Below are 24,175 nucleotides of genomic sequence, written 5' to 3'. Positions count from 1 at the left end.
GGAGGTAAACACCACTTGCGCTCAAATGTGCTCAAATTGTGTTTGATACAATTTTGATTAAATGATAAAGACTCTTACTGATTTCTGAAAATATTAGTAAACAATTATTTAGCAATGTATGAAGCAGATAATGAGTAACACTTTCTATGTATGAATCTCTGCAAGTGTTAACATTTTAAAATGATCACTTCCACATGTTCCCAGTAAATCACTAATTCCATCACTGGTGAGCTAATTTTAGAAAAGGCCCATCAGTTATTCTTGTGGTCCTTGCGGGCACCACATTGGTGAGCCCTGGTCTAAAACATGTAGTGTAATGGCTTTTATTGAGAAAAAGAAAAAGGATAATTGCGTTGCCAGAGAGGAAGTCAGGAAGGAGCGATTGACAGACAGTGAGTATATTTACAGGCAGTCAGTAACTCTTTTAAAACCCGAATATTGGTAATATTTGGGTTTTGAAAGGCCATGTAAACACGCAAAAACCCAAATATTAGGCCTGTTAAAAACACTAATGGGTACACCTTTCATAACCGTAATTCTTGTTTATAAACATATTTGGAATACCTTGTTGAACGAGACATTGGTTTATCTTCAGCACATGACAGACAGTTCTTACAAGGTTGGGTTCGGGACCAAGTCCCTTCTCTTCTTTCTAGTAGGTAGTTTACGCTTGGTCTCATACTGGGAGCTCTGTGATGTTTCATCAATTTACACAAAGTGAACATAGCATCGTAAGAGGTACTAACTAAAGTTGTTCAAACTCAGAATTTTGTATTTCTGGAGTGTCCAACAAGTAATCTCTTTCTAAAATTCTGATAGCTCTGGATTGAGAGGCGGATACCACTGAGAGGTCCATTTGCTAGGAGAGGAGCTTATTTGAATGACAGACATTTGTAAATGTCTAAGTAGATAATGAATGGACTTAACTCTTTTACTGCCAAACATTATCCAAAAAACAACCCCGGCAGTGCCAGCCGATTCCGAGCATTTTCATTCATCTTTCAAGGCAAACACAATATTGTGTGCTAATACTACATAAATATGGTGGATACCTTATGAAAGATTAGATTCCATTCTTTCATTAGAAAAAAATATATGTTTCTACCTTATTCCGTTCTTTAGTAATCACCATTTGAAAATATGTAATTTAATTGACATCAAGCAAAAATAGAAAAAATAAGGAGAAAACAAGCGTTTTGTGAATAATTAAATTTTCTGCACAACTGTGACTTTGACACTAATAGTTCTCTAAAATAAAAATGCTATCCAACATCCCTACATTAACATCCCTAACCCTTTTGCAATAGTTCTGGAAAAAGTCAGATGACATTGAGTCAGACAGTTCATCGATGGTTTTCAGCTGCTTAACTGTTCTCTACAATGTTTTCATCAACTGTATAAAATTCTGACATGGTAATATAGTAATATCTGGGCGGCTTTAACAACTACACAAGTCAACAGTGAAAGCACAGAATTTACGAAATCCAAATATTAACATAACAGTGTCTCTACTACCCTCTGCCCACAGATGAAATCAATTAAATATGAGGACAACAACCTGTTCAAGGTTTATCAGATCATTCACCTCTACCATTTAAGTTCATTGAACTTTTCTCTCCTGCATCCAAGAGATTACCCACGCAAGCATATTTCAACAAGAGAATGAACACATGTACAAACGCATATCTTCAAAAGAAGAGGGTTCAAAGATATCCACGCAGGCTAATAGCAGCACAGAACACTACATGCAGCCTGATAATGCATGGAGCAGGGCTGATCTTAGGTTTGTTTTTAAATCTTGAAATAAATGCAGTAGTTTAGAAAGATAGCCTGTCGTATTGTATACGCAAAAACAGGATATTAGCACAATATACAATATACGAAAGGGTGTGAAAACTCTTACATGTACATATGATTTCTGTTTACCGTGGTAGTTATTACTATGGTAAGTCATGCTTTACTGAGTAAACCATGACTATTTTAACCACTGATGTTTAAATAATGCTTCGGCTAATCTGCGGATTTTGCCAATCCCCGGAAGCTTTACGGTTGTAGCTATTCTTAGCTTCTCTTCAACTCAGCAAAAGAGCATTTAATTGGTCTGCCTGTTACCATGTGTCTCTGGCATAGATATATTGACAAAGACATATTCTTAGTTGATAAAGAATATTTTGGGGTCAAATTAAGTGAAATTGGATAGTTTCCCGTGGCACCCCTAACAATCTCTGTCCTACATGGAGGGGTAACGTGTTTTTTTTTAACTGTATTTTGCCCTCCCTGAACATGTAATTTTTTTGTTTGGTAGATAGCTCTAAAGCAGTTACCCAAATGAGAGGCAAAATGCTCTTGCTTTGAGCTGTATTGTCAACGTAATCATTTAGTCAAAGTACTTTCAACACAGCATCACCAATGTGCACTCTGCGCATCCAAAATAACTCAATGCAGGCTCTTTTTCCCTTTTTACTTTGACATACTGTAGTGTTTTAACAGTGCACTGTTTTAGTGCTTTAACCAGACACTGCCCATTGCTGGAAAGTGGCTCTGGATCTTCACTAAGCCCATGGGCAGTAAAACTTGGTGTGTATATTAGATTCAGATTCAGAAACTTTATTTACCTCTATGGGGCAATTAAATGAGGATCAAACCCAGAGTAGAGCAATATGGCAAATAAATAAATATATAAATTATATATATATATATATATATATATGTATATGTTTTCATATTGTCAAATATCAATTATTTATTATCACATTTTTAATATATACAGGCATGTGATTTGACCAAAGTGAAATTATCTGAAAATTTAGCCGGAGCTCATGGGTTTTCCGTGTTTTTAAGTACTTTCAATGCACTCACATGACAAAGAAATAGACAAAACAACAGCATGAATTTTCAATGTATATTGAACTATCCCATATAAAATGGCAGTTTTAGTCAACTCAAAGTCAGTCACATTCAAAAACATTGGACTGCCTTTGCTTTTAAAAACTATCACTGAGAATATCATCATATCTAACTAATGTGATTACTAAGTTAACACATAAATAATGTTGAAGAGTTCAAATTTCATGAACAAATAATTGTATCATGACCAAATGAAAAGTAACTCATATTAGAACATACCACAAATGTCTTTGTTATAGCAGAAGATGTTATCTGTCGGAGTCATGTGCATACACAAAAAAAAAAGAAAAAAAAGAAGAAGAAAAAAAAAGGAAATTTTAAATTTTTATTTTTGGAGATAAAAAAAGCGGAATTCCGCGAATTAGCGGAAAAATCACATCCCTGTATATAGCTTTTAAACTGCCAGTTTTAAAGTATCTGTAGCTGTAGTGAAAAGTAAAGAAGCTAAAGAATAGTTTAAAATGTTATTAATACCCTCGGCTAACAACATTCCTCATAGTCAGTAAACCTAACATTATTTATCGTACAAAGCAAATAACAAGGCAATGCGGATGCAATTGCAGACAAAATACAACTACAGCGCCCTAGTTTACAGTCCTGAGTATATTTGGAGGTGTACAAGTTACTAAAATAAACAAACTGCCCCCACAAGAATGATGACACCTTGGATTGTAAACATTATTATTTTATGGATAGCATCATAAAATGCTACATACCCTGTTAACATTATAGCTACTTTGAAATGTGCATCAATTACAACACAGATGATGTTTTGCCATGTACAAACCACTAACTTCACGTCATTATGTTTATTTTTGTTTTACTTCAACTATTTACAAATGGACGTGGAGCAGGAAAATTGTCAACACCGCAATCATATCAGTGCCCTGCCCAAAACCAGAATAATAGTAATCAATTGGCCAGTTAAAGTTTTGTGATGTTACATAACAATGAGGCGGAAGTGCAAATGGCTCGCTCACGGACACCTTTATTTGACTACTATTTTTATTATTCATTTAAACTTGATCTACGTAGTGTTGGATGGGTGAAGTTAATAGTAGCATGCTGATCAAGTGGTTAGCCCGTCTGACTAACATGTTCTTCATGTGCTTTAGTGAGTTTTCCACATTGATGTTAGGTTAATTGAAGACACTAAATTGTCCATATGCGTAATACGTGAATGTTACTTTGTTCATACGGTATGTGTCCTGCTAGCCACTAGTCTAGGGTGTATGCCACCCCACGCCCAAAGTTAGCTGGGAAAGGCTACTGCTAACCTGTGACACTAATGATGACAAGCAGGATAGAAAATTTAACGGTAGGTGTAAACTGCTTCATTTAACCTTACAATAAAGGCATCAAAGCAACAACAGCCTAATATCCCCTTTTGTTCAATTTCGCTAAAATTTGTGTTGGAATAGAATGTGCGGTGCAGTCTACATGCATTTATGCGCATGAAAATAAAAACTAATATAAGAATTTTGAGCAGCCTTGTACTTACTTTTTAACCACAATGCTTTTATTCTGAACACAACTTTATATGCAACCATGACAAGATAAAGGCATGCAAAACTGTCCTTTCCTGAAACAAACCTTAGTACAAAGGGCCATGTGTATACAGGAAAATTGAATTACAATTCCATGCAGCATTTGGCATACTTTTAGATTAGATAATACAGCATTGAATTTCACACTGCAGTTATTATATTTTCAAATGTCATTAGAGTTAGACACTGGGTTCCATACATGTTTACAAAGCAACTGCTTTTACTATTTAAAGTTGCAAGTATGATACTGTATGGATGACTGGACCCATTCTACAAGTCTGTTGCCCATAGTAAGAGAAGGCTGATGGCAGGAAGAAAACAGACCGTTGTTGTTAAGTGGGAATTGTAGATTGTAACAAAGCAAGGATGGAAGGGACAGTATCAGCTAAAAATGGAATACAACCTCACCTTTTTAAGAGATGTGCTGCCTGTAATATCGTGACATGACGAGTTTGTGGCAATTTTAATATCATGACGTCTCAATATTGTCGTTATCGCAACATCCCACTACAGCCTGCTTGGAACCCTAGCTGTCATGTTTCGGTTTTGTGGGGTTGGGGTTTTGTTATATGTTCCTTGTCTCTCTCTCCTTCTCTCGTCATGTGTAAACACCTTCCTTGTGTGTTGACCAATCAGTGCCCTCAGCCACTTGTGTCTCACCTAGGTGTGTCTTGATGGGTCAATTAGTGTGGGTGTATTATAGGCCCTGCCTACACAAAAGCCTGTTTCAATGTATCCACACAAGTTTCTTACAGTTTGGGAAGTTTGTCGACAGGAGCTTCGGAACTTGAAACCGATCCATTTTGGAACCGGGCTCCAGAGTGGAAAGATTTCAAAATGCAAACAGCAAAATCGCCAGTGTTAAATCTCACACTAGAAAAGTGTTTATATGTGTCCACACTAATGAGTGTAAATCTGACACTTTTCAAAGTGTTACGTTTTTCACATTTAACCAGTGTTACACCAACACTGTATAGTGTTAATTAAAAATCTACACTGGTAAACACTGCATAGTGTTGGAAGTACTCTACACTAGTGTCAGTGTTAAACATTTAATTCTGCCAAACTACAATTAACTCTGGTGTTTAAACACTTGTGAGTGTATTGCACTTGTGTCAGTGTTAAAAACTTAACTCAAACTACACTTTACTCTAGTAAATGGTACTTCATTTATATTGCGTTTTGACTCCTTAAAAAGGATACTTTGACATAGTCACATTGGCCTGGGGTCTAACCCACGCTTTCAGAGTCGGGAGGCGACCTCTCAACCACTGAACCACGCCACCCCAACTGCAATAACAGGATGTGTCTCTATTTACATGTCGACAGCGCACTGGAAAATTGGAAAGTTTCTCCTTCACCGTAAATGAGGGTGTGGTCAATTTAACACTCAAGGTACTGCTATTCAGGTTACACCCAACCCGACACTCAAGGGAATTTACACTGACAGTGTAACTTTTTATCCTAACAGTGTTAAAATAGCACTACTTACTGCATATTTGATCGAACACTGGAAATTTAACACTGACCGATTTGCTGTGTACCTTCCAATGTGGACACCATATGCGGGATACTCTTCCAGTGATGACATAGTGGTCGCAGCTCGATGATGACACATTGTCGTAGTATAATGACATATGTTCCAATTCTCCCGTGACTGCGCGCCAACCGCCAGTCTGATTTTGCGTGATGTTGGTGTACTTGAATCACCTGCCATTGTCACTTCTCCTGTGTTCGTCTCACTGATCTGTATATATTACAGGATAGCCGATAGCCCATGCAAGCTGTTGAAGCAACAGGTCGGCAATCTTACTCCTCCCATTTTGCGAGCAGATTACTGTATAAACTACTTTGAAGACCCCCATTTTCTTTTATCGCTCAGTTCCTTAGACCCCAATATTAGATTTGGCAGACATCTTTTGTTGAATTACAGTTATAATTCTTTAATAAAAAATATACACGTGTCCTCTGTAAACATCATTAAGCATATAAGTTATACATGTACTGTATGTAGAGCAGGAGTGCCCAACCAGTTAACCGTGATCAATTGATAGCGCGCGGACTGATCGCAAGTGGACCGCAGGGGGGGTTAGGGTTAGGTGAGGTATAGAGAGAGAGAGCGATAGTTTGCTTGTGTTATTATTATCTTTTTTTATTTTTTATTATTACTTTTTGTAACTGCCCCAGCGCACCATATTACACTACAAAAAGTGTATATATATATATATATATATATATATATATATATATATATAAATGGTGGCACGGTGGCTGCTGGGTGGAGTTTGCATGTTCTCCCCGTGCTTGCGTGGGTTTCCTCCGGGTACTCCGGTTTCCTCCCACATTCCAAAGACATGCGTGGCAGGTTAATTGAACACTCCAAATTGTCCATAGGTGTGATTGTGAGTGTGGATGGTTGTTTGTCTCTGTGTGCCCTGCGATTGGCTGGCAACCAGTTCAGGGTGTACCCCGCCTACTGCCCGAAGCCAGCTGGGAAGCGCAACAGAGCACTTTGCACTAAAATGGCGGAAAAACGAGCCAAAACATATCATTTTCACCCAGAGTGGGAGAAAGGTTATTTTTTTGCTTATCCTAATTCAGAACCTGTCTATTTAATCTGCAAAGGAACAGCGGCATTGGCGAAGTAACGAAATGTGGAGCGGCACTTGGCAATAAAGAACATCATTGGGTTTTATTGTCTTGGCTGCTATCAAATGACATTTGAATCCATTCTTCCATTCTTAAATCATTCATCCACTTTAGCTCCTCAAAAGAGAGTATTTTTGAAACAATTTTACTCACCAAGCTCTATGGTTCCCCCTATACCAATCAGTGAAGCTGCGCTGTGATAAAGCGGCAGAGGGATATACATCACATCATTTTCTGTCACCCCAAATGCCCAGAATCCTCCTGCTGCCTTCAAGCTTTGGAGGTGAGTGATCACTGCTGCTTTAGGAAGCCCTGTGAAAAAACAACAACAACACAGACTGGCTTTTGCTATACAGAAAAATAGAAAATTCAGCAGCAACAATGATGCCGTTTGAGTTGATGTTAACCAAAAGTAAGTACAGTATGTGCCAGTGTATAATTTCATGCGTGGCATAAATTAAGCCTTGTGCTCTCTCCAAATTTACTACCTTTTGACAACATTAACGCAATGTTGTCTTTTCATACATCAATTAAACAGCTTCAGACTTGCTCAAAACCACCAAACATCTAATAGTTTTTAAGGATGTCAACCCTTTAAATGCCAGTTTCATTATTTAAAATTTTGAAGAAAGAAAGAGTGAATTATTTTCCCTTTAATAAATAGTCGCATGATTGGGATGTAGATACGTTGAAGATTAGCAACAAAATGTGATGCAGGAATTTGGCCTGTCTGCATGGTGTGCCACAAACACGGACTAATGCACTAACTGTCAAGTCTATTATGTAAGGACTCCACAACTTAAAATGTGTTTATTTGTTTTTACGGGCACTTGCTTTTCCCCCCCACATTCCAGGCTTCATTTAAGCAAGTAGGAGCTGCTTGCCTCGTTCAGCCTGCTTGCTCCGCCCCAGTCATCATGGCAACAAAAGTCATACTAAGCATTAGTTCCGCAGTAGAGTGAGTAGTGTTAGGGGTAGCTCATTTTCATTAGACGGAACCTGACTTCCAGGAGGCCTAAAAAAAATGAAAATAAACACATAGAAATATATATTTTTAGAGGGTGGGGGCAATATTCTGAGAAAAAAATCTTAAGGAGATAGTAATTGCTTAATCAGAGATTAACCATATTATGTTATGCATTTGCACTTTGAAGCGTTGGGTGCTGCTAGTAACAAAGACGCCACACCCTGAGGATCAAGCATTTAAGTTAATTTGTTCAAATGTATATTTACTTGTACATTTATGTTTCCAGAATTATTATTCATTCATACATTTTGGTATTATTTTGTACAAGTAGCCAAGTTGATGTGTCAAATCTGTTGCTCTCTGTCATTCGCTTGCATTTAACTAAAGTATGCTAGCTTCTGATTGTTTAGTGTTAGTGAGCTAATAAGGGGATCAGGAAGTGTTGTCACTCTAGGTGCCATGTATGACGAGTAAAGTTAAAATGAATAATGAATTTGTTTACATCCTCCCTTTTCATTTTATAAACAGTGTCCCATTAACCACCAAGGAATCCTCACATTACATTATAGTGTATTTCTCCTGAGTTAAGTTTTTTTAATTTGCCACTTTATAAAGTGGGAAATTTGCAACTTGCAAGTTACAAATTAGCAAGTTTTTTTCTCGCAAATTTGCCACTTTATAAAGTCACCGTCATAGAGAAGTATACATAGTGATTTCTTCACAATTTTTTAAAATCCTGTCGTGGGTTTTATGAGCTGCAAGCCAAAATAATGTAAAAATAAACAAAATACTTGATATCACTTAAATTGTGGGCTCTGAATCTATAATTTATAAAAGTTTGACTTTTTGAATTGAATTATGGGAATTATTCAACTTTTCGAGGATATTCATATTTTTAACTCTTTGACTGCCAAAAACGTTAAATAACGTTTAGTAAAATCCTACGGAGGAGCGCCAAAGACGTTAAAAGACGTTCACCAAGTTTTTTTTTGGAAAGGAGTGGAGGAAAGCCTTGGCCAGCTGTGCTGAAAGTATCAAGCAGATCTAGTTAGTATAATCCCTATTTTTGGCCCCTAGATGGCAGCGATGACTCTCTTTGGACAAGATTGGGTAGGCGTCAGTAGAAGACGTGAGGCGGAGCTAGAGTGTTGAGGGGACAATGGCTGAGGAAGCCATAATGGCGACCGGTTGCAAGCAGCTCACGCTTGAGCATTTTTTTCAAAGAAGAAAAGCATCGACCAATGCTAAAGAGCACATTGATGACGACAATGATGATGATGGTGACTCCGAGGTTGACGCGGCGGCTATGATCAAGTCATAAAGCCTCAACGGCTAGCGATGCTAACACCGGAAAACGTGGAGCACAACCGAGCACTTCTGCACAGGCGGACGTTCAATCGGACGACGAAGAGTGCCCCGAGTCCAATGCATATTCATCGGAGGAGTGGGTACAGTCTGATCACGGAGAAGACACTGGTTCTGGACTACGATGCCACCATGAATGGAGTGGATACGATGGATCAGAACATCTCTTACCACCCGGTATAGGAACAGAAGGACATAAGGAAGCCAGACGTAACACCACCGTAATGTCACCGTATCATGATCCTGAGAGTAGACTTGATGGCAACATGGCCAAACACACACTGTAGTATATACTTGCTATTCCCCGGAAAAAAAGGCCGGCAAGAAAGTGTATCGTCTGCACGAGAGGAGCCATCGCAGTGAAACTAATCTGTTGTGCAAATCCTGCTGCGTCCCATTGCACGCAGGGGAGTGTTACAAAAAGAAAAACTGTATTTGAAACATCCACACAATTGTAAATAGTACCACGGTTGCATACATTTGTAAATAGTTTTCCAAATTGTTTTGTCAAATTGTTACACTGTTGAATGTAAATAAACGTATTTTGCTATCAAAAAACACTTTTTCATTGTTGGTGGTAGTGTTTTACAGAAGTAAAGCACTGTTTAGGTGTTTGTGGCATCATTCATGGGAAAAAAAGGTGTCAAATTCACTAGAGTGCATGAAATAATATTGTTTCACAAAAAGCTTGATTTCTCCGTATTTTGTTTCAAAACAGAGCATTTGGGTGAAACTAACCATTTTCTATTGTTGATTACTGAAAAACGGAATAAGGTAGAAACAAACTTTTTTTCTGATGAAAGATGAGAGTCCAATCTTTCATTTGGTAGTACGGTATGTGTGTTTCCATAGTCCAAACACAAAATTTTCTGTCAGTCAAAATGCTTAAATCGGCTGGCAACCACAGCATCCCTTTTCTGAAAACGTCTGTCAGTCAAAGAGTTAAAAGCAAGGAGCGGCCTCTGCTTTTTTTTTGAGTAGGTTAAGGATTTACAGTAGGCTTAGAATTTTACATCACATCGACAGTGCGCTCCACTAAAGTCTCTCCACATCGGAAGTTTCGGTGCCTTAAGTTATGACATCGAATGCGGAAGTGCTGCGTACATACAGTCCATAGACGAAACATATGGACTCAGTAGACATTTTTTCTATTGTGTGAATGTTGATGAAATAGTGATTTAATGTTAATATGTGGAGATGTGTCATTTTGATGTGTCTTTTTTTTCACCAGTTTTTTTTTTCTTTTCTAATCAGAACAAGCTACACCACGACTTAGCGGCGCAGGAAGCTCACTCAATAACCAGGAGTAACGGCTGGTTGGGATACCCTCAAATTGTTGTGTCGATGAGGGGGTGGGAGTGTGTTTGCGGACGGAGGTCTTTGGAAGTTGAGGCCCTTTCCACAAGCGTGTTCATCCACTATCGGCGGTGGACATGCACCAAAATCTTTTCATTGACTCTTTCACGTAATGGCATATATTGATGGACCATTGAAGCCGTTACATAACAAGACCGTAAGGTAAACGTACACTCGTACACAATGTCCCTGCGTTCCGCCACTGACGCCGCCACGCCGTTATTAGCGTTGAGAGGTTAGGCAAAGTCCAGCAAAGTCAAGCTATCGCCGTCATAGCAATTGTTGACAATATGCAACGTTTCACAATGCTAACTTCAGAATAAAAGCCTTACAAGTAATACTGTACATATAGACATCAATGTCTTAATAGTCTTTTATTCTAAAGTTAGCCCTAGGAAGCAATTGTTGTAGCTGCTGACTGACTTGACTTCAACTTCTCGACTGGCTGGCCTGCGAGTTGCAAGATTCTTTGGAACACAAATGAGCACTGGCACAAACAAATCTCGTGCGCATAGGACTATTTTTAGTACGCATGCGCACTTGCGCACCGCTTATGTGCAGCCAAGGTTATAACATGCCAACATTAACGCTATAACCTGTCTATGGTATTTTGCTTTGTTTGTTATAGCTATGTGGTTGTTTTAAATACGCATAATTTAAATATGTAATTCCCTTGGTTTTAAGTTTACTTTGACAGTGAAATTTAAGGGGGGTGGAAATGCTCACTATCTTCCAAACTGCTGCTTATTGCAAAGTGAGTTGAGTTCACTCCCACCATACAGCACTCATATTTGATTTTTTCTCACAAATCAAAGCAAAATTAAAAAAAATTGGTACATCGTTTAAATGGGTTCCTTTTGCCAACCTGGTAGCTCTTTGTATGTTTCAGCTGGACCTGACTGGCCAACGTGTAAGCAAAAGCCAATACCAATTAACTACAAAATTATGTGATTGGTCCCAATTTTCAATCATGTCATCTGATCAGGACAACTAACGTATTACCTGCACTGTTAATAAAGGTTGATGACGGAGACAATTTGACCCAGGAACAGATTAATTATGGGACTGCTGAGCGTAGCAGCTGCTGCTTGCTTGCGTAGCAAGGAGCACATATTACTATTCCTAGAAAAGGGGTTTATTATTTTTATTTTTATTTTTTAATCTTCCACCGATTTACCCGCTTAAATGCAGCCCGTACCGTAGATCACACCGGGACAAATGAGGTATCAAACGATGCGGCTCGATCGGACTCGGTGCGGCATTATTTTTCTAGGAATTCCCACTTACCATGGCGACGCAATACCCCAAAAACTACCCCAAAAAGTGCCATAGGAATGAATGGGAAATGGAAAGACAAAATCACACACCTAAAGCACCTTTTTCCAAGACACGCTGCGCGCGCATACGTTATCCGACCGATACGAATTTTAGCTCATTTTGTAGGAATTTTTCCCATCTTTAGCTCAGTGTCGAAATCTTTTTTAACTCTTTCACTGCCAGACGTTTTCAGAAACGGGTTGTCCCCACTGCCAGCCGATTTAAGTATTTTGAGTGATCTTTCAAGGTCCACAGAAAATGTTGTGTTTGGACTATGGAAACACACATACTACCAAATGAAAGATTGGACTCTCAGCTTTCATCAGAAAAAAAAAAGTTTGTTTCTACCTTATTCCGTTCTTCAGTAATCAACAATAGAAAATGGTTACTTTCACCGAAATTCTCTCTTTTGAAACAAAAAACGGAGAAAAAGAGCTTTTTGTGAAACGATGTTATTTCATGCACTCTAGTGAATTGTACACTTCTTTTTGTCCATGTATGATGCCACAAACACCTAAATAGTGCTTTACTTCTGTAAAACGCTTTCACCAACAATGAAAAAGTGTTTTTTGATTGCAAAATACGTTTATTTCCATTCAACAGTGTAACAATTTGACAAAACAATTTCGCAAACTATTTACAAATGTGTGCAACTGTGGTACTACTTACAATTATGTGGATGTTTCAAATACAGTTTTTCCTTTTGTAACGCTCTCCTGCGTGCAAGGAGACGCCAGGACTCGCACAACAGTTTACTTTCACGTTCACATTGGTCCGTTTTGTGTGCAAACGTTACACTTTCTTGACGGCCTTTTTTTCCGGGGAATAAAAAGCAAGTAGCAGACTGTACACACTTCCTCCGATGAATATGCATTGGACTCGGGGCACTCTCCGTCGTCCGATTGAACGTCCGCCTGTGCGTGCTCGGTTGTGTTCCGCGTTACGACACCGTCATAGCCGCCGCGTCAGCGGTTCCAATTTCGCCGTCAAGCTCGGATTCACCTTCATCATCATCGAGGATGATCATCGTCGTCATCAATGTACTATTTTAGCGTTGGTCGATGCCTTTCGTCTTGTAAGTGTAGAGCTGCTTGCAAATGCTCGCCATTGCCCGTTCCCTCCTCCATCTAGCTCCATCTAACGTCTTCTACTGCCGCGTCAATGCTTCTCAACCACGGAGTCACCACCCTCATCTTCATCATCGATGATGATCATCGTCGTCAACAATGTGCTCTTTCAGCGATGCTTTTGGTCTTTGAAAAAAACGTCTCGGCCGTGAGCTCCTCGCGACCGGCCGCCATTTTTCCTTTGTCTTCCATTCTCATCTCCTGCTCGACGCTCTAGCTCCGCCTATACTGACGCCCACCTGATCTTGTCAAAAGAGAGTCATCGCTGCCCTCTCGGGGCCAAAAATAGTCATTTGGCACAACAGACAGACTGGAAACTTTCACGAGACATGCGGAAGGGTTTCCTCTACCCGTTTCAAAAAAAATAAAATAAAATCATTGGATGACGTCTTTTGACGTCATTGGCAGTCATCCGTAGGTTTTTACTTGACGTCTTTAAACGTCAGTGGCAGTGAAAGAGTTAAGGAATGAAAGCTCTCCCCTCAGTGCGGGTTCAAAGACAGTGAGTGAATTAGGCTTCTACCGCACTCTGTTGACCAATTAACTTTAGAGTGGCGGGAAAAAAGAAAAGTCTACTTCTATTTGCAAAAGTTTCACTTCAACTCGTCACCATGGCCACAATCTTTGCTCACTAGACGTCAAATTCTCACATTTTGTAGTCACGAGTGTCTTCTTTCAGACAAACTAACTCATTTGGCCAAGGTGTCATTTAGTACCTTTATTTTCCAAGTCGGACCAACTCGCCTATCTCTGCCATGTTAATTTCAGGCGCCTTCCTCTCTCCATTTCTGATAAATCATAAGTTTTCAACCTGCTCTCATTTGGTCATTTTTTATCCGATTAAGAAAATGAGAACATGCTCGTGTTCCCCAAACCCTTGCCGTTCTAACGAGCCATTTCTTGAATCTGTATCTTCAACCGTTAAGTCGTGATAGGCTTTTGTTCAAGGGGTGCTTCTCTCATGCAATCTCAGTGGAATGTGGGGCGCGTGACGGCTCCAAGTCAAAAATGTGTGTGCGCTCTTAAAGTGACAGTGACATATTTTTAGATTATGGTTAACTTCCACATTTCTTGACCGATTCCAGTCGTTTAAATTTTAAACTGTTCAGCTCATTACCAAAGAGTCATCAGTCCCATTCAAAATTTCTGCGGGAATTTTTCTAGTTCTAGTTATTGTTTCCTATGGGAATAAATGTGATATCGACTATCATCCATGCAGAGATTGTGTGTGACCTAACAGATGTCCCCGTGCTTTGACCACCTAACAGAGCAGGTGATACTCACCAGTAGTTCCAGAGGTGAAGATGTAGAGGGTAGGGGATTTGAGAGAGGTGGTGGCACGTAAAATTGCTGGTAAAGGTTTGTCAGTCGCAGCGTCTATGTGATCCAACACGGACTCCACCTTTGTGCCTTCAAAATGGCTCTTCATTGCCCACACCTGAATGTTGTGCTCCAGTAGGTTGCTTAGGATACCATCAAGACACTCTACTAAATCTGAGAGAAGGAAACATATGTCACAATTTATTGAAAAAACAAAAACGAAACATGATTACAGTTGAACCTTGGTTCAAGAATACATTTGCTCCGTGAACTGAATCAATTTTTCAAAACGAGGTTCCACTGTAGACTCTTTGATGATCGCCTTTCGGTTCATACAACTGATTTTAGTTAATCCATCTTGATAAAACGTATCCTGTTCCTGCACAGGTCAGACAAGTATAGTGCTACATAATACCATAATAATGATGACGTAATTACATGTGGCACATATAATGCTGTTAATTGGATACTGTCTTTGCATTATTAACTCATTCACTCCCAGCCATTTTTACTTAAATGCGGAGAACGAATTTCGCCCCCACTTAGTTGGGTGTGACAATCAGTAGAATTTACCTTACCTTACTTAAACAACCCCCTTCATTATTCACAAACCTGTTGAAAACACTGGGGAAAATAGCTTGTTGCAACATGCCTGATCTCTTATTCTCTGCTACCACCTGCTGGCCGTTTTTTGTTATAACTACCATTGCTTTAAGCGACCTTCAGGTCAGAAGCTGCATCAAAACCTGCTGTATGCTCTAGCACACAGGTGTTGAAGTCTGGTCCTCGAGGGCCTGAGTCCTGCATGTTTTCGAGGTTTCTCTACTCTAACACACTGATTCAATGATCAGGACCATTATCAGGCTCCTGCAGAGCTTGCTGATGAGCTTAAATATGAATCAGGTGTGTTGAACGTGGGAAATCTCTAAAACATGCAGGTCTCGGGCCCTCAAGGACTTGAATTTGACAACCCTGCTCTTGCATTTAAAAAAATTATAAATGTGTTTTTGCGAGTGTTGGGCTACCATCAGCAGCAAAAACCAAAGTGGCTGCGTTTTTCACATCTCTGTGACAAACTTTTGGTGCCGGACTTTTGCGTTTGGTGTAAGGTGGCATGTTAGCTTACAGTTCGTATGTAAACATGAGAAAGACTTTTGATGACGTCGAGGTCAGATATATGTGACCTGGCTGTTCAGATTGCGGTCGCATTGCAAAAATTTGGATACGTATCCAATCTAGGACCACATATGAAAGTGACCCAGGTCGGATATGAAAAAATCAGAATTGAGCCATTCAGACTGACATAAAAAAATACAAATACAGGTCGCATTTGGGCAAAAAAATCTGATCTGGGTCGCATTTGCCTGCAGTGTGAACGTAGTCTTATACTCTGCTGCCACCTGCGGACGTTTTTTTAATAACTACCATTGTTTTAAGCCACCTCTTTATGACAGAAGCTGCATCACAGCCTTGTGTATGATCTTGCATAAAAACGTTTAAAAACGTTTTTGGGAGTGAATGACAAAGTATTAAAAAACTTTTGGGGTTTGAATATGTTAAAATTTTGCCGTTTTCAAGATGAATTTAGTTTTACATTTTTATTTCATTTTGAGCCATTGAGAAGTCAATTTGCTAGTGTGTTTTGGATTGACGTCCTGCTGCAGAACCTGTCAGGTCTCCTGGCTCTGCTCCTTGAGCCCCGCCCTTGTCTTCTGTGTAAGTGTGTATGTGTGAGCATGAGTGGGTGTGTCCTTGCAGGATTGGTGAGATGAGTGATGCCGGCACCAGGTGTCAGCAATCAGTGGCCTACTTAAGCTGGTTCTAAGCCCCACCTCATCGCCAGATCGACACTCTCCTACTAGAGTTTGTGCATCCAGCTGTTTTTGAGCTTTTACCAAGTATTCCCAGATTTTTGACCCCGCCTTGTTTCTTATACTCTCAGATCACCCCGCCTGGCACTAGCAACACTTGGATGTGATTTGGCAAACTGGAACTGGACTATCCAATCCTGCCCAACTCAACATCCAATACCTTGACTCAATAAATCATCTTGTATCATTCACTTCCACACTCCCTTGATCATGACTGATGTCATCATGTTGCAACGTGCATGTTTTTTTCCCCCTCCTTTAAAGAAGCACTGATTCGACCCCCCCTCCCCTCTTTCCTCATGTTTTCTTTTTTTCATCTAAGAAGCTCCAGGCGCTAGAACCACAAGGCTTCCCGTTCTGTCTCCTATTGATCATTGTTATTTTTCGTGTTTCTTGGACAGGTTGTAAGTGAGAAGACAAATTCCATGTGTTTTTACTAGGGGTGTCAGGCGATTACAATTTTTTTATCGTAATTAATTGCATTACTTCAATAATTTACTCATGATTAATCGCAAATTTTATATCTGTTCTAAATGTACAATAAAATGTACCATAATTTTTTTCTAAGTTTCCATATTCTTGTTAACATTAAAGTGTGTATGTGTGGTATTTTAGTATTGATGAAACTTTTTTTTTCTGGTGAAAGAGTTCAATCTTTCATTTGGTTTTTCTGTGGACCTTGAAAGATCAGTCAAAATGCTCTAAATCAGCTGGCACCCACATGTTCTCTTTTCTGAAAATGGTTGGCAGTCAAAGAGTTAAATTCCTTCTTTCTTTCTTTTTTACGTCACCTCTGTGGTTGTGTGTGTAAAATCCTTTTTCTTTTTCTTTTTTAAACATCACCTCTGTGGTTGTGTTTGTAAAATCCTTTTTCTTTTTCTTTTTTAAACATCACCTCTGCCTCGCTTCCCTGCGTTTGGGTCCTCCACCAAACTCCACCCTCTTGAAAGACAACTCTAATTTTTACATACTTGGCTATTAAATCTGATTCTGATTACACCCCCTCTGAAGGCGACTGGTACTTCTCTACCTTGCACACCAGCTTTTATCTTACTTTTATTTTAAGTTACAGACACATCACAATACATGATTATTTAATCAAAACGCTAAAAATAATGTATTAAATCATGTAACAGCAGCAGAACTCAGTACTCAATACTTTCTCTGTAGTGGAAACTGACTATGTAACAATGTTACCACTATAATGTTACGAGTCATGCCTTTGGACTCGCCCATTTGTCAAGAATGGCATCAAATTAAATAGACCTTGCCTTAGTAACTGGGTCAAATGATTGTCGGTTGCTCATACTCAAACAAAAGTAAGTTTTTTATAAGCTTAGGCTAACCAATGGATCTCTCTGCACTGCAAATGCAACAGTCATGGTCATGAGGCATGGTCGGTAATATTCTAAAGGCTACTGTCAAATTTGGGCACACCAGATCTAGATTCTCTTGTAAGAACAAATTTGGCATTGCAATACGCGAGACGAGCCACCGTCTGTCCCAGCCCCTGCCTCTCGGCAGCCCCCGGGGGATGCCCTTGACTGCGGTGTCCCGCCTCGGGGCCCGAAGAGTTTACTTTGAAAAAAATTAGAGTGTTCAAAGCAGGCCCGCGACCGGCCTTGCATAGCGCAGCTAGGAATGAATAGCCTTATAACCCTTCAGTAGATGGCTTGCTGGGTATATTTCTTGAATGATATCTCTGGAAACATCACAGGTAATCAGGGCATATCTGGTAACTGATTCTTCCAGCTCAGCTTTTGTCATGTGCTCCATTTTAGTGATAAATTTGTCTGACACAGCCTGAAGATTGCATAACCTGTCAAACAACTCTTGCAGGACTACCGTGCACCTAAAGTGCCTCTCAGGTTCGTTTTCATGATGGCAAGTGCTCAAAATGTCATTTTGGAACTTCTTTTGCCTCCTAAAATGTCTCTCTTTAAATTCTGGAGGGTATCACTGATGAGAGGGGAAGAGGTGACGGAGCAGAGGGGCACCTAATCCTATAAATACATAAAACCCATACTCAAAATATTTTTTCCCCCATCACTTTGCCACCCCTTCTGGCACAACGCACCTATGCGCCGCATATGACGCAATACCTCCTTTGCGCGCCACTGACCTGCAGCATTAGCGTGGCTGTGGCTAATTTGGTAAAGGGGTTGTCAACTTATCTGATCATGAAGGGCCACCGGTTTGAAACCTGGCTCTCTGAACCCTTACCCCCAGTGGGGCTTGCTGTGTTTGAATGTGTGCGGAAATGGGTCAATATTGGGCTTTGTAAGCGTTTTAAGCACCACATGGTGTTGATAAACTACCATACAGTAAGCGCACTCTATTTACCATGAAGCCAAACAACCTAGCCCCTCGGATCATTTGGACACACAAACTGCTCCACCATGATAAAAAAATAAATGTCTTCTGAGACAAGTCAGTCAAGAATAACCTGACATTTTACCTTGAGCTTAGTATCATAATTTATAAAATGCAGATCTTCCTTTGGTTTTAGATGATAGTAGCCCGACCGATGTGGATTTTTTTAGGCCGATGCCAATACAGATTTTTGGCAGAAAGAAATAACAATTACTGATTAATCTGCCGATTATTTAAAAATATATATTTAATGCATAAAATTATCCCCTCACCCAATTCCTTTTCAATGGGTGTCACGTATGCTCAAACTTTCACTATCAAGATTCTCTGCTTTGAATGATAAGTTCATTGTATGACCTTATTAACAAATTTTAACTCTTTGACTGCCAGACGTTTTCAGAAACGGGATGTCGCCAGTGCCAGCCGATTTAAGCATTTTGACTGATCTTTCAAGGTCCACAGAAAATGTTGTGTTTGGACTATGGAAACACAAACCAACACCAAATGAAAGATTGAACTCTCATCTTTCATCAGAAAAAAAAAGTTTGTTTCTACCTTATTCCGTTCTTCAGTAAACAACAATAGAAAATGGTTAGTTTCACTGAAATGCTCTGTTTTGAAACAAAAAGCGGAGAAAAAGAGCTTTTTGTGAAACGATATTATTTCATGCACTCTAGTGAATTGTACACTTCTTTTTGTCCATGAATGATGCTACAAACACCTAAATAGTGCTTTACTTCTGTAAAACACTATCACCAACAATGAAAAAGTGTTTTTAGATTGCAAAATACGTTTATTTCCATTCAACAGTGTAACAATTTGACAAAACAATTTCGCAAACTATTTACAAATGTGTGCAACTGTGGTACTATTTACAATTATGTGGATGTTTCAAATACAGTTTTTCTTTTTGTAACACTCCCCTGCGTGCAAGGAGAGGGAGCAGGATTTGCACAACAGATTCGTTTCACTGCGATTGTCCCTTTCGCGTGCAGACGTTACACTTTCTTGACGGCCTTTTTTTACGGGGAATAGCATGTAGCAGACTGTACCCACTCCTCCGATGAATATGCATTGGACTTGGGGTACTCTTCGTCGTCCGATTGAACGTCCGCCTGTGCAGAAGTGCTCGGTTGTGCTCCGCGTTTTCCGGTGTTAGCATCGCTAGCCGGTGAACCTTTATGACGTCGTCATAGCCGCCGCGTCAACGCTTCCAACTTCGGCGTCAACCTCGGAGTCACCATCATCATCATCGATGATGATCATCGTCGTCATCAATGTGCTCTTTAGCGTTGGTCGATGCCTTTCATCTTTGAAAAAAATTCCCAAGTGTGAGCTGCTTGCAACCGGTCGCCATTGTTCGCTTCCTCAGCCATCTAGCTCCGCCTCACGTCTTCTACTGCCGCGTCAATGCTTCCAACCTCGGAGTCACCATCATCATCATCAATGATGATCATCGTCGTCATCAATGTGCTCTTTAGCGTTGGTCGATGCTTTTCGTCTTTGAAAAAAACTGCTCGAGCGTGAGCTGCTTGCAACCGGTCGCCATGTTCTCTTCCCTTCCCCAGCCATTGTCCCCTCTAGCTCCGCCTCACGTCTTCTACTGACGCCTACCCAATCTTGTCAAAAGAGAGTCATTGCTGCCATCTAGGGGCCAAAAATAGTCATTAGGCTAACTAGATCTGCTTGAAACTTTCACCACAGCTGGCCAAGGCTTTCCTCCACCCGTTTCAAAAATAAAATAAAATAAAATTGGATGATGTCTTTTAACGTCATATGCGGCCCTCCGTAGGTTTTTACTTGACGTCTTTTAACGTCCATGGCAGTCAAAGAGTTAATGAAGTATACAAATTTATTGTATATTTTATATGTGTCAATAATAAAACCATTCATACTTGTATACAACTGCTGTAGAGCATTAACCTTTATATATTTTTATCTTGTGTTATTTTCACAAGTCTTGGGACTTATTGTGCTAACTTGGGAAGTCGATGCTAACTTCCTGTTATCATTTGAATGGGATCCTCCCTTCACTTTTAGCATTAGCGCTAGGCTAGCAATGTTTTAAAACAAAGCATGTTTTGTACTTAAATATACAGTGGATGTAATTCTTATTGTCGTGTGTTTAGTTTTAGTAAACTCCAACTGCGATGTCATTAAACATCTTAAAGGACGCTTAGGGGCAACAGAATAACCAGAATAACATACACTACACACTTGCTAGTTGCTAATGCAACGCAAGCAAAATGGTGCATTCACTTTCAAAGCGTCGGAAACTTCTTACTAAAGGGAAAATAATTCGCCATTTAATCTAATTGGTCGATTGTTTTGGCCGGTGTTTGAAGGGCAATAATCGTCCAATTATAATCGATGGCCAATTAATCGGTTGGGCCCTAGACGATAGTGCTAAAAGCTTAGTGGGATTTTCAAATCGTATAAATCCCCACTGGCATCACAATAGAATAAAATTGGTTGAAATACAGAACAAGCACAGGCAGAACTTAAGGTCTGTAACCACTTGATATCTCAAGATATGACTCTTGCTGCGGCAATGCTTTCTGAATATTTAAAGGGTAAGTCTAACAAACAAAAAAGACTTTACAATAATGTGTTTTATGTGCCCCCACTAGTCTAATCACAGTATTCTAATTAATATTGTGTTTTAGGAATATAAATTAAGCAGCAAAATTCACCAGTTTTTATCCATCTCAGGGTGCGGCCATTTTGCAACTTGCTGTCAGCTGAAAATGACATTACAGTTGCTCAGCACTCAGTTAACAAACAATCATGGCTCACCCTTTTCTGTTTCCGTTTTCTGAAGGTGAACTGTGATTAGTTGTTACCAAAATGCAAATGGAAAATGGCCGCCCCCTGTGATGGATAAAAACAGGTGCATTTTGCTGCTTATTTTATATTCCTCAAACACAATATTCATCAGAATACTGTATTTAGCCTAATGGGGCTGCATACAGCATATTGTAAAAAAGACAACAACAACAACAACAAAAACATTTGTGACTTCCCCTTTAAAAACCGTTCATAATAATGACAACAGCTACAACCATTGTAGAACTGGGAATATTGTTGTTCTGTAAATACATTACACTAAATTGAGTATTAGAACCTGTATTTTACGCATTGTTAGAGTAGATGTTTGGCAGTAGAGAAAAAACTGATGACATACAAAAACATTCTAAATCTATTACATACATTTAGATACTCAATATTCCCTATCAGTCTTTGCATTTGGAAAAACTGGCACAATATTCCAATTTCTGTACCCATAGCCAAGACCTACACATGGCAAAGTTACTGAATGATTCCAGCTATCCCAATGTTCCTGCGTTTGCAAACGGCTTGAGAGGACAGCGTTCTTAAACAGCATCATGCTTGTTTAGTTGAACTTTTCCTGTCACATGGCAATACCATGGTAATTCCTATTAAATCAACAACCTGGAATTCTTCCAGTGAAACTAGGACAGAAGCAGACTGTTTCAATATAATGCTCAGCATAGTTTTAGCTTTAACGAAACATGTAAATCAAGTTTTAACAGTTGTTAGTGAGCACAGTTGCAGATCAAGAAAAAGAAACATCACGAAAAGCATATTCCTGTCAATTTCTGTCACTGCTGCCACTGTTGCTTTGCAGAGACTGAGCGTTGTCAAGAGATGACCAGCCAATTATGCAACAGAGGGTCATTAAACTAATTGTTAACTTTTAAAAATGGAAATGCTCACATTGGTTGAAATGTAAAGCAATGCCCAATTAATAGCACTGATAAGACCTTCCTATGGGGTTCCATGAGTGCCAAAAATATGTTGGTGCGCCTATGTCTTACGTCTATGGGCGTGGGACTTGACATATGTCTGTGTATGTCGAACGTTAAACTGTCCTTGTTTCCATACTAGGTGTATATGACGTGCCTATGATAGACGTATACGCTAGTGAATATGCTACGTGTCTGTTACTGTCGATTGTATATGCTAGGTGACAACGAGTTGAGGATGGCATGCTACACCAGCTCCAATCGACAAAGTACGTTACGCCCCATTAACATACTTTAACATAACGTACTTTGTCGATTGGAGCTGGCGTAGTGTGCCGTCCTCGGCCAACAGAGCTCTCCGAACCGATGTGGAAGCTAAAGTACCAGTACGGGCGCCGCGCCCGGTGCCACCGCGGTACCAAAGCATAACCACGTTGTCAAAACGGCACATCCAGAGGACACAAGGTAACAAGTAGCAATGACATTGTCCAACAACACGTAGCATATAGAGCTAGCATAGGCATTAGCCACGTAGCATATACACCTACCATGAACAGGTAGCATATGCATGTAGCATATACACCTAGCATAGACACATACATAGACACATAGCATATACATTTAGCATATGCACTAGTATATGCACTAGCATGGTCACAAGGACAGTGCAACGTTCGATAGACGCAGACATATGTCACGTCACACACCCAAACACATAAGACATAGGCGCAAAGACATATTTTTGGCACTCATGGAAACACATACCCTCCACCCCCTTCTCCTCAAGCTCATTGTACTTTCTTGTGAAAATATCCAGAACACAGGGGAAGAAAAAAGGAAGACAAATTGGAGAAAGAGGTAGATACAGTATTTAAATAAAGCATCAGTTGTACTGCAGTCATTTAGCACCACACCGTGTACTTCTGAGCGATTACTCTCAATATTGTATGCTTATCAGTGAACAAGCTATTTCATCATTTGTAGAGATTAAACCTACTCGGTCTATGTCTACATTGACCTAATCAAAGCCTGGCTGAGGCCAAAAGTCAAATCTTAACGTTTATTTGATTTGCAGAGCTTCCCCAACGAAATATTAGCCAGAATTATATATATGTTTACAAACTCAGATGGCCGCGATAATAAATTTTGAAAGGAATGTGGATGCATGTCATTTTTATAAAGCTGCTGTTGGAACGTTGATGTTTACCTTCTGCAGTAATTTCATTTTAGAAGCACAAGGACAGAAACGTTACACGTTAAATGCCTCTTATCGTCACATGACCAAACCCAGAAAAGAGGTGACCTGTGATTAGTCACTACCTGTTTCCTGAGCACATGTGATGTCATTTTCAGTTAACATGTTTCAAAATTAGTTTTTTAAAAGTATTAATTAACGTGAAAAATAATTAAGTAATTATAGACAAAATATAAACTTTTTAATGCTGAAAATGACTGAATGAGTCAAGTATGCCCTTTACAGAATAATACCAAATTATGGAAAATCAAACTTTAAAGTTATTTATTGATTGGTTTTGAACAAAGGTGCTCTAAATCATCTGAAGATGTCATGCATAAAAAGAACTACAATACTGTACTGTATTTACTATTT

The 24,175-nt window shown here is 39.5% G+C and overlaps 1 protein-coding gene across 1 annotated transcript in view; it reads right to left on the bottom strand.

Annotated features, from left to right (window-relative positions):
* slc27a6 (solute carrier family 27 member 6) overlaps positions 1 to 24,175 on the bottom strand; it is a 56,611-nt gene that overhangs the window by 31,572 nt on the left and 864 nt on the right. Inside the window, exons 2-3 of the mRNA XM_077542758.1 lie at positions 14,520 to 14,729; positions 7,257 to 7,415 (exon numbers count right to left, since the gene is read on the bottom strand). Of these exons, the coding sequence (XP_077398884.1) occupies positions 7,257 to 7,415; positions 14,520 to 14,729 (369 nt within the window). The remainder of the gene's footprint in view (positions 1 to 7,256; positions 7,416 to 14,519; positions 14,730 to 24,175) is intronic.

The sequence above is a fragment of the Vanacampus margaritifer genome, chromosome 14 (genome assembly GCF_051991255.1).
Source record: "Vanacampus margaritifer isolate UIUO_Vmar chromosome 14, RoL_Vmar_1.0, whole genome shotgun sequence".
NCBI lineage: Eukaryota > Metazoa > Chordata > Actinopteri > Syngnathiformes > Syngnathidae > Vanacampus > Vanacampus margaritifer.
The sequence above is the reverse complement of the archived record's forward strand: the minus strand, read 5'-3'. Positions and strand labels throughout refer to the sequence as shown.